The 16068-nt window shown below is 35.4% G+C and overlaps 1 protein-coding gene across 23 annotated transcripts in view; it reads left to right on the forward strand.

The window, feature by feature from the left end:
- Positions 1-16068, forward strand: part of IRAG1 (inositol 1,4,5-triphosphate receptor associated 1) — a 99288-nt gene that overhangs the window by 73203 nt on the left and 10017 nt on the right. For 22 of the 23 annotated variants that reach the window (XR_016466680.1, XR_016466682.1, XR_016466681.1 and 19 more), the window contains 10 exons: positions 1064-1657; positions 3612-3690; positions 6052-6172; positions 8002-8032; positions 8771-8911; positions 11744-11875; positions 12818-12959; positions 13625-13677; positions 15388-15495; positions 15925-15992. Coding sequence is in view for 20 of the 23 variants with exons in the window: in XM_090140425.1 (XP_089996551.1) it covers positions 1064-1657; positions 3612-3690; positions 6052-6172; positions 8002-8032; positions 8771-8911; positions 11744-11875; positions 12818-12959; positions 13625-13677; positions 15388-15495; positions 15925-15992 (1469 nt within the window). In the remaining 3 variants the exon portion in view is untranslated. The remainder of the gene's footprint in view (positions 1-1063; positions 1658-3611; positions 3691-6051; positions 6173-8001; positions 8033-8770; positions 8912-11743; positions 11876-12817; positions 12960-13624; positions 13678-15387; positions 15496-15924; positions 15993-16068) is intronic. The other variant, XM_090140443.1, reaches the window with a different exon arrangement.

Genomic DNA, 16068 nt, shown 5'->3' on the forward strand with positions numbered 1-16068 from the left:
GTTTCAAGTAGCATCACAGGGCCCTTTGAAAAGATTTTGTCATGAGTGGATTAGGCAATGCTTTAAATATGTAACAGCAGAGTTTTGGAGCAATAACTACAAAGGGGAAGAGTAGCAACATACTCAGGTCAGACCCCCCAATGGAGTGTTTGTTGCCTTAAATTACTGACACAGGTGTTCTTAGCAAAATTGCAGATTCTGTACTAAAGTAGAGAAGGAATAAGCAGTTGTTCTTTTGTCAATTCTTATGGAGACTGCGACCAAATTATAACCTGTGGTCATATATGCAGAGTAAGATTCTATGTAGTTTGCATGCATATATTCTATACAACTGCCTCAGTTGTCTGTATCTTACTGTACAGTTAGAATAGGATGACTAACATACCTTAACCATACATCCTTAGCCCTAAAATCTGTAATAGCCTTATATTTGGCTGGTAGGACTTTTCCTGTTAAAGCTGCATGATAATGAAGTCCTGTGCACACAGTAAAAAGGTGCAAATTATTTATCTCAAATAACAATATAATAGAAGAATGATAAGGAATAGGTTGGTGAACAGAGTAATCACACACATTTTAATGAAATTTTTTGACAGTATTGTATAAACACACTACTAGAAATGGAACTGGATAGGAACAGGGAGATCTGACAAACATAGGGAGAAGTTACAGTATATTCTTTATATTTGTGTACAAGCCTAATTTTTTTTCTCTTGGGAGATGAGGAACAAACAAAAAGAGAAAACAATCAAGCCAAGAAATCTAGAAATTCTATAAGATCTGGGATTAGAGGCGTATACTCAGGCAAACCTTACATTAGGATGATAAACTTATGTTAAGATGATGAAAATCCCGATTACATGGGGATTTCTGGAGTGGGGAGGATATTATCTTAAAGATTCAGAGAAAAGATTCCCAATTCATTTTTTTTTTTTTCAAGTGCACTTAAAAATTATTCAAATGTTAACAGCACATGTTTAAAAGCAAACATCGATGTGAAGGAAAATGACCCTATACAGGGGAAAAGAAAATCACATTTTTATTTGTGTCCCTCTACTTTCAGAATGTTTGCAAAGGAATAATGGATCGCAGGCTGAATGATCAAAGAAAGATTTCTCAGGGAAGGTTGGTTCCTCGTTCTGCTGGTTTTGAAAACCCCAAAGAAAAACTCTCTGAACAAAAAGAAAACTTTGATCCACGTACGCATGTAAATACTTTACCTAAGTGCTCCCCTTCAGGTAGTGATGGTGGCAGAATGTCTCTTAACACTTGCTTGAATGTCTCTGAAAATGAACTCGGAAAATCCTTCCTCAAGAAAGCAAAAGAAAATGACGTTCCTTTAAGAACCTATCTACCAGGACCAGGAATAGGAAATATAGACTCAAAGCTAAAAAGTCCTGTTCCAGAAATGAAGGACCATAAAGTTCCTTTTAAACCAGAATTCAAACTGTGTGGGCTGCGTCCTCCTCTACTACGAGCTGTATCATGGGATAGTTTAGAGCCTGGACAGAAAGATAAAATACCCGTAAAGTTACCATCTGAGGAAGATAAAAGCTTTGTTGTTGGTAATAAATCCAGCAATCAAATAAAAGCATTCAAAGATCTCCAAATCCAAGTTCAACCTGTTCGGATGCAGAAATTGACAAAACTCAGAGAGGTGAGTCCTGATTGTATCCTGTTTTAAATTTATTTTTGTATCTTACTGAACTTTCAACTTGCTTAGCTTTATTTTCATCATTTTAAGAAATGTACACTAATATAATGGGTAGCAGTTTTAGCAAAATCAACATGATATTGTAATATTTTTCCTTTGCAACTTCAGTTAATTGTAACCTATAACTAAATGCCATGGAATTACTTTGTTTCCTAGTTCACTCCCAATATGCATCAACTGTACTGTTGTCTCTTCAATATGCACATGTGCTCTTGCACATGCATGTTTCTGCCCTCAGAAATAATTATAATACAAGTGTCAAGCAAACTAATTGTTTTCATTATGACAAAAAGGTGAGTATAAATCAGTTTCTCCTTTTTGCATAGTTTACATGAACTATAAACAGGAAGCAGTTGATTAATGATCACGTCATTTGTAAAACATACAAGTCAAATGATTTCTGGTTTCTAAGAAGAATTTTAGTTCTAAAGAATCTTTCCTTCCTGAGGATATAATAACATTCTCTTTAAAAGGGTTGCTTAGGCTCTTTCACTTCCTTTCTTTCACTTCACTGTGCTTTCTCTGTTCCTTCAGAATTTTCCTCAGAACCAGACTCTTACAAAATGCTAACAGGCTGATTACTGTGTGAAAGGAGTGAGACCTGTATATAAGCTGAAAGCTTTAACTTAAGTTTAGAAATGGATACTATAGTTTTGTTTACGGGCTTAAAACCTCTTGCAACTCAAACTATTTGTAAGTGTTCTTCGGTTTTAAAAATCACTTCTACTTTGTTCAGTTGGGTGTTTTTTAAATCCTGTTCACCTCTTGGCAGTCTCCCTTTTAAGGTAGTAGTCGTATCATTCAGGAATACTGACCATTGCAATAATATTATATTTAAAATATCTCAGGCGACAGGAAGTTGTTTTGGTACAGCTTTTTTGCTATTCGAACACCTTCAGAGAAAGTCTTATAATGTCCAGAGTTTTAGAAGCCATTTACCATGAAAAAGAAGTGACATGAAAAAATAAACCACCAATGTAAAGAGACCAAGATGTACACACATGTTGTAAACAAAGCAGGGCTTTTCCCTTCTTCCCCTTTAAAAGTCATAGTTCCTTAAGACCATCATACTAATGGTGAGGAAGGCCTCAAATTCTGCACTTTGGTCATTGTATTGCTTGGGAATGTCAGCTTGGTTATCCATCTTTTCCTGTTTATATACCACATATGTATGTATCTTACTACATATGTATTAGAAATGTTTGTCATAGAGACACTTGAGCCATATGATTTTGAGTATCTTACTGGCTGTTAAACACAATTAGTAGTTAGAATCAAAAAATTAACACAACATGAAATGTAATTCCAGTTATGAAGGATTTGAGCTCTGACTCTTAGGAGAATTATCTTCTTAGAAATGAAAGCAGATGTTTGTGAATTTTAAATATATTTGAGAATATGAAAGTAGAAAATGAGGTGATAATAGAGAAAAAATACTGATGGAGTTTAGTCCTTAGGTGTACATTATTTTTACCTGCAGGGAATAGCAGTAGAATACAGTAGCAATGAAGCTTTGATGTAAGCAAATCCTACTGAATAAAGTGTCAATTTTATGTATCTCATATTCTGAATTTTCTCATTTCATTTGGGGATACTTGCTTAGTGCTATGGCTATATCCAACAGTGCTTTTTTCACTCTCATTTATTAAAACTCCTTTTTTCAACTACAGCAGGAGGGGAACAAGTTGCAAATCTATTCATATGACCAGTAATTTTGTTAAATAATGAATGCATGAAATTTGAGATACGCAATACCAATAAACTATAACTTCATATAAGTATTTCCGTTAAGTTTATTAAATAAAGTGAATGTTATATTTAGCATTCACATGTCAGAGCTCTTTACATTGAGATTTTTAATGAAGTTACTTGGAAATGTTATTGTTTTTCTTAACAGGAGCATATTTTGATGAGAAATCAAAATTTGGTTGGACTTAAACTTCCTGAACTTAGTGAAGCAGCTGAACAGGAAAAAGGTGCAGTATCAGAAAAGTGTGAAGGGGTGTGTGTTTGTCATACACTGATTTTTATTATTAATTAGTACAGAAAATCAAAACCAAAATGTTTCTTGTTCTTCAATTACAAAAGTAATTCCAATGGAGCAGTAATGGAGGAGTGTAGTAAATGATGATTGAGAGACAGTAGCATACCCCTTGCCCTGTATGGTACACATCTGGGAAGCAGGAATAGAATGATGCAATGTGAAAGGTGCTATTCTTTGTACTCTCTGGGACTGTTTCATATGACCTTAAAGCTTCTGTTACCTAGGAATGGCTGAGACACTACATTTCATGTTATCTCTGCAAACAGTCTTATCTTCAATCTGAATGAAGCTAGGTTAAAAGACACTTACTGTCCTCTACCTGTACATTAGGATTGTATTTTTGGATTCCTGTATATGGTAGTATTATTCCTATCTCTGTTAATATATTTCCCAGAAATTGTTTTGTGCACTTTGTCTGAAAGTGTAAAATAAATTATATTTTGCCAGTTTTTTAAACACTTAAACAGATCTGAAACTTTCAGGGAAAACATTATGAAAATTTACCCACTATTTGATCACAGAATCAGAATCACAGAATGGCTCGGGTTGGAAGGGACCTCAAGGATCATGAATCTCCAATCCCTCCACCACAGGCAAGACCACCAACCTCCACATTTAATATTAGACCAGGCTGCCCAGAGCCCCATCCAGGCTGGCCCTGAATACGTCCAGGGACAGACGGGGATCCACAGCCTCTCTGGGCAGCTGTTCCAGCACCTCACCACTCTCTCTGTAAAGAACTTCCCCCTGACATCCAACCTAAATCTTTCTTCCTTCAACTTCAAACCATTTTCCCATGTTCTGCTGTTATCTACCCTTTCAAAGAGGGAGCTTTTTTATTTGATCCAGCTTGCCAACTAAAATCTCAAAAGTATCACTGATATTTTAAAGTCTATTACACATCTAAATGATAGCCAGCACATTAAGGGTGTCAATCAAACTTTTCTCCTGAATGGATAAAGCAGTTGAGAGGACAAAACCTTAGTTCATTTGTTAGACAGACTTACTTCCTTACATTGTTATAAGAGCCACTTTGATCTTCTTAACTAGAGTTGTAATTCTGCTTTAATAACAGGAAGTAGCCAGCTACTTCAATATTACTGTTGTGAATCAAATATATTGGCTCCAACAAATTTTGTAATTGATACCAAGTTATTGTGAATGTCCTAGAAATGATGTTGCATCTATAGATGTTTAGAAAAGTGGACTATATTAGGTTGGAGACATTTCGGTGTTGGGCTGTTTTTTTGAGGTCATACACAATGGTTCTTAAATAATGAGATTTTTAAATATAAAAGAACTGCACAAAACTAAAATGTAGCAAAAAAGAATCTAGCTTTCACATTTGTGTTTTCCACAATTAAAAAAATCTGAGCTTTTGCACACTGTTTTGAAAGTCTAAGAAACTGTGATGCTAAATGAACAGGAAAGGTCTCAGATTAAAACTGGGGAGCCTGACTTTCCTACAGGAGAGTCCTTCTTTAAATTTTCTCAAGGTAAGAGGAGACAATAAATTATTGTATACAAAATTAAATAAAATTAAGTGACGTAACTTTTAAAAAATATCATTTGAACCTAAGATACCTAAGATATCTTAGTCCTTATGAAAGTGCAAATTTGCATCTTTCACGACCTGTTTCAATGAAAATTCAGTGTTGAATGGTACATGCTGTAGTGAAGATCCATCATAAAAATGAACAAAATCTGTAGTAGTGTAGTAGTATCTGTTGTATAGTGTAGTAGTTAAGTAGAGGAGTAATCATTTTTTCAGGTGGCATTTAAAGCCTAGAAAATGACAGTACAATTATGTACTGATAGTACTATTATGAAACATAAGCTAAAATATTCAAGATATGAGGGAGCTATACTGATAAAGCCCACATGTGAAATGTCAGGTGTTCTGATAATGAATTTGGATTCTATTTGAATTGTAGAAGAAGTACAAGAAGAATTTTTCAGTGCATTAGAGAATGTCAGAGTACCAATTACTTCAATTTTTCTGTATTAAGAATGACATTTCTAGTGGTTACCCTTGTTGCACCTGCTCAAAAAGAAGATGGGATCACTGTATGTAATCAAAGAAGCATTGTTCTGCATTAATAAGTGTAGAAACTTTTCTTATTACCCTGCTTTTTTAATGAGTAGAGATGGAGTAGAATCCTCATTAACCTTTTTATTAAAAAGTCATGGTTAGGTTTAAAAAGTACTATTTGACTGTGACATGCTGACTTGATTATTAATGCACGACTTCTCAAATAACATCTAAAAGGTTTTTATCTGAAAATGTCTCTAGGTCCTTCACCACTCCCCTCCCCCACAGAAGAGGAAGAGGCAAAGAATAGTTCTGATGTCATGCCTGGCATTCCTGACATATTGCTGCGAAAGCTACGTGTGCACAAGTCTCTTCCAGGAAGGTAAAAGCTTATTGGAAGTGGCAAGAAATCACCTAAGTCAAAGTGTACTAACAGTTTTCAGTGAACTCCCTTTCTGGGAGTTATGGTGGATTCGTATATGTAGAGAATCTGCTGCATCTTAAAATGTGCCACACAGATTTTCTGAATAGTTCGGGAAGGGCACCAACTTTGAGTGGTTAATTCTCAAAATAGTTTCTAAGTTCTACATAAGAAGTCTAAAACTTAACATATATTACAAGCATGCTTTTATACAGAACAGCTACTAATCTGTCTACTTCTGTTTTTTGTGATTGCTGCTGTGGATATAAAACCATGTTGGAAGTGTTAGTATCTCTTCAAGCCAGATGTTTTTCAGTGGAAAAATCTGGACGTGGCAAAATTCTGCAGCTTTTCTGCAAATGATGATTTTTCTGTGAAATGAATATTGCTATTCTGCAAACTTAGTTGAACATGCAGGTTCAATGACCTTGAGCTATGCAGGTGGGCAGTTACCAGCAGATTGCTTAACATCTGCTGTGGCTCAAGGGTTTCTTTCCTTCTTTATCTTAGAAGCAAGAAGTCTGCTGAGCATGACGGGACTCACTTGTTCTAGTAGTGAAAACATTTCTTGGCAAAACTGTTTGAGAGAGCTTTGAAATAGGATCAGTATTGGAGTGGAATGCCATTAGGACCTCTGATGTTAAACCTGATGGTGCAGTACTCTGTGAGAGTGGCAAGGCTAATGGGAGCATCAGTGCCACTCCAAGGAGTACTGCAGGTTCAGGAGCATATCTGAAATGTTTACATATCAGAGCATGCAGCATGAGGAACAAGTGGGGATGGACTGGAGGCTTTGGTCCTTTCTCAGAGCTATGATATCATTGGTGCTGTTGAGACTTAGTGGAACTCCTATATTTGGAGTGTTGGGATAGAGGGTTATTGGCTGTTCAGAAGGGACTGTAAGGGCAATAAAGGTGGCAGTGCTCTGCTGTGCATAAGGGAAACATTAGCCTGTACAGCCTTTGTCATTGGAGCAGAGAGCCTCTGGGTGAGGATTAAAGGGATAGATAGCAGTGCAGATGTTGTGGGTGTCAACTATACACCACACACCCAGGACAATGGCATAAGCTATTCTATAGGCAATTAGGGAAAATCTCAGGATTGGTTACCTTTGTCCTTATGGGAAACTTCGAATTCTGAGACATAATTGAGAATATTGTACTGCCACAACAAATCTGGAAAATTGCTAAATCATGTTGAAAATAACTTACTGAGTGAGCCATCTAGGAGAGGGGCTGTCCTTGATCTGTCTGAAAGTAGGGAAGGACTTGTGGGAGAGGTGACAGTGGGTGGCTGTCTTGACCATGGCGATAATGAATTAGTTGAGCTAAAAGTTTTTAGTGTAAGGAAAAAAAAAGTGGGTGGATGATGCCCCAAGCCCTGAGTGCCATCCATCTGTGATTATTATCATCACAAGATTTAAGCTGTTAACATAAGTAAAATATGTAAAGATAATAATCACAAGTGTAGTGTATTTGTTGACCTGAAACTCTACAAGGGTATTTTCTGGCTGGCTCTTCTATTTGAAATTTATCACAGCATGGTGCAGATATTCGTAAAATTATTTGCAATTGCTAGAAACTTTGATATATTTCTGCTAATACTCAAGTGATACTTGTGCTGTTGTTATTAAAAAACAAGCAAACAAATAAATAATACTGGTTTGAACAAAAGGAATCGTAAGATATTTAAGGGAAAGACATTCTTTGTTATTTCCAATTAAATATTTCAGTATATTTGTTTTTATAAGACAAGACTAAAAATCAGAATTGTTTTGCTTTTATTTCTAGCTCCCCTCCACTTACTGAAAAAGAAGTTGAGGTAAGCGTGTCCTTAAACTGATAAATTTAGACAGTAAAGGGAATGTTGCTATATGTTCATGTAAGCTTCTGAATAACACAAGCTCTAATTCTTGATTAAAGAAAAATATTCTGAATTCATTTAACATTTTTCAGTTATGCAAAGTGCATTTTATGCCTTAATAAATTTATTCTATATTTAAATTAATTATGATCTTGCATATGCTCCTGATTTATTTATGCCTTTTATTTCGTGTGCTTCAATTTTAAGCAACAACTTCGAAAAGCAGGGTTTGAGAGAATGTTAAGCACTTGGTCTTTTGCTTTTGGTGATAGATGTTTATCCCTTAGGTAAAACAGTGCTAATGGTGAGCTCATCCCTGGATTTCCTCTACACAGACTATCTGTTTAAAAACCTTAGGGACCCTTGGAGGAAGTCCAGTTAGAAAACAGATTCATTGTGCTTCTAAATGCTTCTGTTAGCTACTTCCGTCATTGTGTCTCTGCTCTACTGATCTCCCAGAGAAACATTCATGAAAACAGTCACATTTTTAGAGGAAGTAATGAGAACTGATATTTGAGACAATTTCTAAATGATATCTTCAATTTTCTGTTTCAATATTTACTATTTTAGTATATTTAATATATTTAATATTTTAAGTGCTGAAGTTTGTTAAATATACACTGTATTCATAAGTTGTTACTGCAAATTACATTACAGTGGCACTGATTAAAAATGCCTTCCTTTAAATCCAAACAGAATGTATTTGTACAACTTTCCTTGGCCTTTAGAAATGATAGTTATACCTTGGAATCAAGAATTAACCAAGCAGAGAGAGAGAGAAATCTTACTGAACAGAATGCTGAGAAGGAACTGGAAAACTTTAAAACAGCCATTACGGTAAGAAAACAACAATAAATATTTTCCTGAACAATTCTTGTACAGATGCAAGTGCACATATCTTTGAAATGAATATCTGTGCTTGCTTATACTTATTCTAAATTCTATCCCAAAACTTCATTTTCTACTGCTTGAGCTCATTATGTAACTCCCTGCAGAAGAGAGAGCTTTTCCTGCCAGAGTGGGCTGCTGTTGTTGAAAATGTGTAGAGGATGTTGCCCTACTTGCAATTTTCAATTATAAATGCTATGAATCTGAGGTTCAGTTCTTAGAATAACCCTGTGACAAAGTTAAGAGCATTTAGAACTGCAGTTTGAGCTCTGATCCATGCTCTCTCGGAGACCTTCAATAAAAAAGTATCTGGTACAGTATCTGGTTAAGTGACATACTGAAATGATTTGAAGCCTGAGTTCAAAAGTTTGTAACTTAAAAGATCAGTGAACTGCAGATAATAGAAGATTGCATAGGTAAGGAAATAGTGAGGGTTACGTAAGGAATACTGGTCTTAGGAAAAGGTTACAGACCTGAATACTTTTTCATTCTAGCTGCCCTTCAGTAGTTTTCAGTTCTTCTCACCAGCTTTCTTTGGATTTTCTAACTGAAATGACAAATATATCTGAAATGTGTTAATTTATGTGCTATGCACAGTTTTGCACCAAAAAAAAAAAAAAAAAAAAAAAAAAAAAGGAAGAGGTACATAGATAACATGTTGGTAACTGAAATAGCACCTTCCAAGAAGGTGTTGTTACAGTTCTGAGAAATAGCTAAGAAAACATAAAATTCTCTTATTTATCAAGAAGATTATGTGAGAAAGGATGCAATTAAGAAAACTTGTGATATTTACATCTTTTTATGTGGAATTTCAAATCTGCACGTACAGGTTGCTACTGGGGAAAAAGCATTGAGAATATTTTGCAGATCTTGCCTCTGTTTAAAGAGCAAGTTTGTGCCAATTGTATCTTGTCCTGGCACTGGGCACCATGGCCCATAGCCTGGCTCCATCTTCTTTGCGTCCCATCTTCAGGTATTTATACACACTGATCAGATTTCCCCCAAGCATCCTCTTCTCCAGCCTGACCAGTCTCAGTTCTCTCAGCCTCTCCTCACAGGAGTGGTGCTCCATTCTCTCAATCATCTCAGAAGTCTACCAAGATGATGAAGGGACTGGAGCACCTATCCAATGAGAAAAGTTTCCTTCCTTCATTCAATTTACAAGGTGCAGTCTGTCTTTTACAAGCTTTTACAACAAATTAGCAACTGTCATTTTCATGTGATAGACTTTTTTTTTTTGATGAAATTGAATAAACTAAACAACAATTAAATGATGGGACAGCTTCTGCCTAATCTGTATCATATTAGAGCTGTTCCTGCTCTAAGTGGCAAATTATCTTCATTTCTTTAGAAAAGGCACATTACACTGCTTAATGAATTTGACCACTGTTTACGATTCTTTTAATCAACCTTGCTAATTTTTGTCTTGTTCAAAAACCCACATTCAAGTGAAAGCTGATTTACATGAACTTCAGATTTGTTAAAATAATCAAGTTACATTTGACAAGGAACACTTAAAAATCTGTAATCTGAGCATGTTTTTCCCAAGCACATTCCTTTCTGTCCTCTTGGGTCTTGTTATCAAATTTAGGCTGCAATTTGTTAACACGCTGGCTACAGTGATAAGTAAGTTTAAAAATGATTGTCATTGGAGTTGTTGCTCCGAATTCATCATTCTCTTAGCTGTGCTACCGCAACAAAGGTTTGCAGTACAAATGTGATTTCTCAACGGATTCTAATAAAAAAGTTATTGCCCACCACTTCCTTCTGTGAAGGGAGGAGAAGAAAAAGGAGGAGGAGAAGGCATTACTCCTTTCATACAAGTCATTTCAATGTGCTGACTTAATCTTGCAGTAGTATGAAGGAGAGCATGTGAAGAAGGGCACAACATAACTGATCAAAGAGAGAATTATGTGAACAGGGATACTGATTAATTATTTAAGACAATTTCAATGCTAAGACTGGAGCATACTGAAAATGCACTTTAAGAATGTAGAAATCAGTCAACATTGAGATCTGCTGTAAGTCTGAACTACGTTATGTCAGATTTTCTTGTATCAGTCTTTTTTGCAAATAGATAGCTGATTCAGTGAAGAAATGTTCACTAGGGCTCTGGTTAATGAAAGATCTAAATTTGCTCTTGCTTCTAGTACTAGTCCCAAGCAAACAGTATATTCTCAGTATTAAATCTGATCCATCAAAGTGATAGTATTAATCAAGAGCAGAAAGCTTTGTACTGATAGATGAAAAATGATTAAAAATATGCCACTGTCATTTGAATTACATGCAATATTGCTCTCTATTGTTCTATTGCTTTTGGAATTCTTGAGACCTTAATGTCAGATTAATTTTCAAAATGACTGAAATATCTTGGAACTGGTAGAACATAAATTGCCTTCTTACCACCATGTGCCAAGGAAGTAAATATGTTACTTATTTCAGGAATCATTTGTAAGTTATATGTAAAATAAGCTTGGTATTTGTAGTTTGTGAAGTAGGTAGAAAGTTGTGAATCACAACTGATTTCAAAGGAAAAAGAATTAAAAATGTGCTCAGTCATTATTAATCTCTTGAAAAGCATGCCTACAATATGCAGTAAAGCACCATTCTGTGTCAGAGTAGCAGCATTTACTTGGTTGTTGACTGCAGTTCATCTATGGCAAATTCATCAGTGTGCAGTTCGGCCTGGATGTGTCTTATACCAGTTCTGTTACTCAGGTTAACTGATCTAAACTAAGAGTTGGAAGACATAACAGTAAGGCTTATATATTTTCACTTCAGTCTTCAGCTCACTTATGGCATCACTACGAGCACAGAGAAGCTTACCAGAAGCTACTGGAGGATATTGCTGTTCTGCGGCGTTTAGCTGCTAGGCTGTCTAGTCGTGCTGAAATGGTTGGAGCCGTGCGTCAGGTAAGAACATCACAGAATCACAGAATGGCCCAGGTTGGAAGGGACCTCGAGGATCATGAAGCTCCAACTCCTCCCCCCCACCACAGGCAGGTCCACCAACCTCCACATTTAATACTAGACCAGGCTGCCCAGGTGTCTGGTGTCTAGCATCCTGGTGTCTAGCAAATATATCCAGGCTGCACATGTTTATTTCTTGGCTGTAGTTTTGATTTTTAGTTGCTGGGGTTTGTTTTGTTTTGTGTTTTTACCAGCCGTAACTGTAGATTGTTATCTCTTTGAATTTTGTCATTTTGAGAGATTAAAAACATTTATTATAGTGTCAAAGAAAATGTCCCTTTCAGTCTGAAACAAAATTCAAACAGAATTACCCGTGAAGTTATGTAACATCTGTAAAATGGGGATATATATTATTCAGAACTATAACTGAATCACAAGAAACACTTAATATTAGGGCAGCATGGATTAAGAAAAAAAAAAAATTGAGTCAAAAAAGCCCATCCAGATTGGTAACCTGCCCTTGGCAATAGGTGAAGACAGTCAACTCAAAACTTAGAACAGCAAGTATAAATGAGAATACAGCAACACATTCTCGGGCTCAAGACTGTTTCCTTTATCAAATGAAGTAACCAAGCTGAGGCCAGTGACCAAGAGCTTGGAGAGTTTGAAAATAAATGCACAAATAATTATTGATTATCATTATTTATATAATGAAGCCACAAAAACAGTGTAGAAATTGTCATAATATGACAAAATAATGGTAATTTTCTTTGGGTATATATTAATGCATTCATGTTTGTGTTCTAATTGACCTAGGAATTTTTAATCTTCAAGATATCTATATTTTTAATGAACAACTGACAGGGAACATGCACATGGAAGCAAATAATAAGTTTGAGAAAAGTAGATGTAAATCAGGTAATCCTCTTCTCCTTTCTTCCTTAGGAGAAGCGTATGTCAAAGGCAACGGAAGTAATGATGCAGTATGTGGAAAATCTGAAAAGAACATATGAAAAAGATCATGCTGAACTAATGGAGTTTAAGAAACTTGCTAATCAGAATTCTAGCAGAAACTATGGTGCATCTGGTAAAAACAAACAAACAAAAATCCTCTAGTATTTGTCTTTCCTGTGTACAGAGATGTATCTAGTGATATTAATGATAAGAGGTGAAATATCTAGAAACCTATTCTACAGAAATAGACTTTAAACATATAGCTATAACACCTAAATTATTGCGAATAAACCATACATAATGTTATAGCACAGTAATTTAAAATCACTGTCACTTACTGAATTCTGATTAGACCCAATAAAATTTGTACTGACCTCTTACATATATGCATAGCTTACACAGTTCTAACACATTGCTTCTGAAATGACAGTTGGTAGCAAAGCCCAATTATTTAAAAATACTTCTTTTTTTTGCCACCTTTTCATTCTTGGCTTTTGAGACAGAAACTGGAATACGAGTATTTTCTTTTAAAACTTGTATAAAAAGGTAATTAGTGGGCTTTTTTATGACCTCAGTATGAGTAGTAATGGGATTTTTTATGTGTGTTGTTTTTTGTTATTTCATATTTCTGCCACAGGTATAAGTAAGGCCAGAACTATATGACAGATAAATAGGCAGTCATAAGAGACGTTGAGCAAATACAGTATGTCTGAGTTTAAAATGCTGACAAGGGCTATATTAATATCATTTATAGATACTTATGTATTTTAAAACTGTTCCTTATGTATTCTTTTTAAGCAGAAGATGGAGTACCTCGTTCATCTAGATCCATGTCTCTTACTGTTGGAAAGGTATTTTTGCAATGTCTATTTACATTCAAATTTAATAGTCTGTATTCAAATATGGTAACAGTAAATTCATGTAATCTAGTGCAAATGCTTTGTAATTTTAGATGCCTGATTAGGAATGACTTTATGCTTCTATGTGATAACAATAATGCTCACTGTGCAGCATAAAGAGAACTATTTATTTACGAATACTAATATTCCAGGCCACCTACCTGTGCTGCAGGGAGTGACATAGGTCCTATGCTTTACTTTAGTTCTTCAGTGAGGATGCTGAACTTTGGATCAAAACTTTCTATTTAATGAGGGAATCCAGGAACATACAATTTTCATTGTCCTAAGAAATACAATTGTTTTCAGAAGATAGATGCAAGTAGTAATTTGAAATAGTTTTCAGTTGCCATCAAAATATCTTGTTTGGCTTGACAAAGCATTGAGATAGGGAGATTATCTCAGATCGTTATGTGCCTTAACATTGTTTTACACATTTTTTCTAAAATTGCTTAGTACTTCCAAGAGTACTGGAATTCAAGTGTATTTAAAACCTCCTAAATTAACCTAAATTAATTAATAAAGTAATTTGAGGGACCTAAGTCCCAGTTTGACTGTTCAGAAATCTGGTGATGAAAGGCATTATTGAGTCTAGTATTTCTATTCATATTTTTACCCTATTCTTGGCTGTAGTTCTTTAGGTTTTGTTTATTCCTATCACTTCTGAGTGCTGAGTAAGAAGACTTCATTCTCCAGTAAAGTTTTTCAGGAGCATATTACGGGGACCTCTGTCATTAATTAATAGGTATAATTGGTCCTGTCTAGAACCATGATCATGGAGTAGCTGATCCCATATGTACGTTCAGTAAACCTGTGTTTAACTCCTTTTCTGTAAAGTTATCTAGAGCAGAATCTTAGAAAAGTATGGATATACACTAAGATGAAGCTGGTAGATGCTGTAGGTACTTGGTTGGGTTTCTTACTCCTAGGGATGCATAGATTTTGCTAATTGTCTATCATATGGTAAGGTATTTGGCTTCTTAACTAATGACAGCAAAAGCTTAAATTATCTTAAATGTACTTGAGTTATGTGTTGTGTAATGATAGCATATGTTTATTGTTTCCATGGGCTTTGGGAAGTGTAAGCAATGCCACATAATGCTAGATAGATGCTAACAACTCGAGAGTGAGGAAAGAGGCTGTTCTGTTGTGAAGGGAATGGATATTATTGTTTCTGTAATAATACTTAATTTTATAAGAAATAAATATATAATAGTGGATACAATCATAATGTGTACATAAGAAGGAAAGAGTATCATGTTCAACTTCATTATTTTCCAGTAATTGTGATGCTGGTACTTTTCCCGGTATCGTTACATAGCTGGCTTAACCAAAGATCATAGCCTCTAATTAGAATTAAAGACACCAGTTCAGAACATACCTCTTGTGTCACTTTACCCATTGTACTTTAAGAGTGGAGAGGAAAATGAGCAGCATCCTTGTACAAAGCCTCATTCTTCTCCAAGCACTTGCCATACCAGACAGTACGATACGAAGTTTTGGGAAAGACCACAGCCTAACAGCAGCATAATTTTGCTGCCAACTCTCTCTTCTCACAAGGGCTTGATGCTGCCATTAACTAACATTTTTTCCACACCTATTAACTTGCAGAACTTTTCTTCAGCCTATTTTATTTTATGACAGATAAAATGTTCTTTACCATAGAATATGCCTCGGAGGCGAGTCAGCGTTGCTGTTGTTCCTAAATTTAACTCCTTAAACATTCCTGGTCAGTCACCAACAGCTTCACCTATTCCTTCAATGCCATCCCTGGTAAGCAAAACTCACAAGTTAAACACAGAATTTTTTGTTTAAAATACTTTTGCATAGACCAAACCATGGTTATTAAATATGTAAGCCTTTTCACTGGTTAAATTTGACTCCATCCTAATGAAAGGATGGACAAAAACAATCCTGTTGGGTTAAAGGGTTATTTTATTATTTAGCAATCAACAGATGAAGAAGAATTAGACTGGGTTCTGTCTGGAGGGAGGAAGCATTGCAGAGGTTCAATATCATTAGTTTTTAAAGCCATTGTTTATTGTGGTTGAAAGGAGTAACTTGTGGGCTCTTTGATAAGAATATTGTGCTAGTGGATGAGAGAAGGAAACCTAAGTAGCGTATTGATTTTGTTGTTTTACTGAAGATCTATTTGAAATTTATTCATGGATGTAGCATTTATTGTTGTTTTTCAACTTACAGTCTGAATCACCTAGCAATGGAAAGAGCAATCTAACATCTAATCCTGTTCTGCCAGCTGTCTTAGAGAAGTGAGTTTTCTGTAGATCATTCATTACCTATTGAATGCTAGTATGAAATGAAAATGTTGCTGATATACAATTTCAG

This window comes from Phasianus colchicus, chromosome 5 (assembly GCF_987193195.1).
Source record: "Phasianus colchicus chromosome 5, bPhaCol1.hap1.1, whole genome shotgun sequence".
NCBI lineage: Eukaryota > Metazoa > Chordata > Aves > Galliformes > Phasianidae > Phasianus > Phasianus colchicus.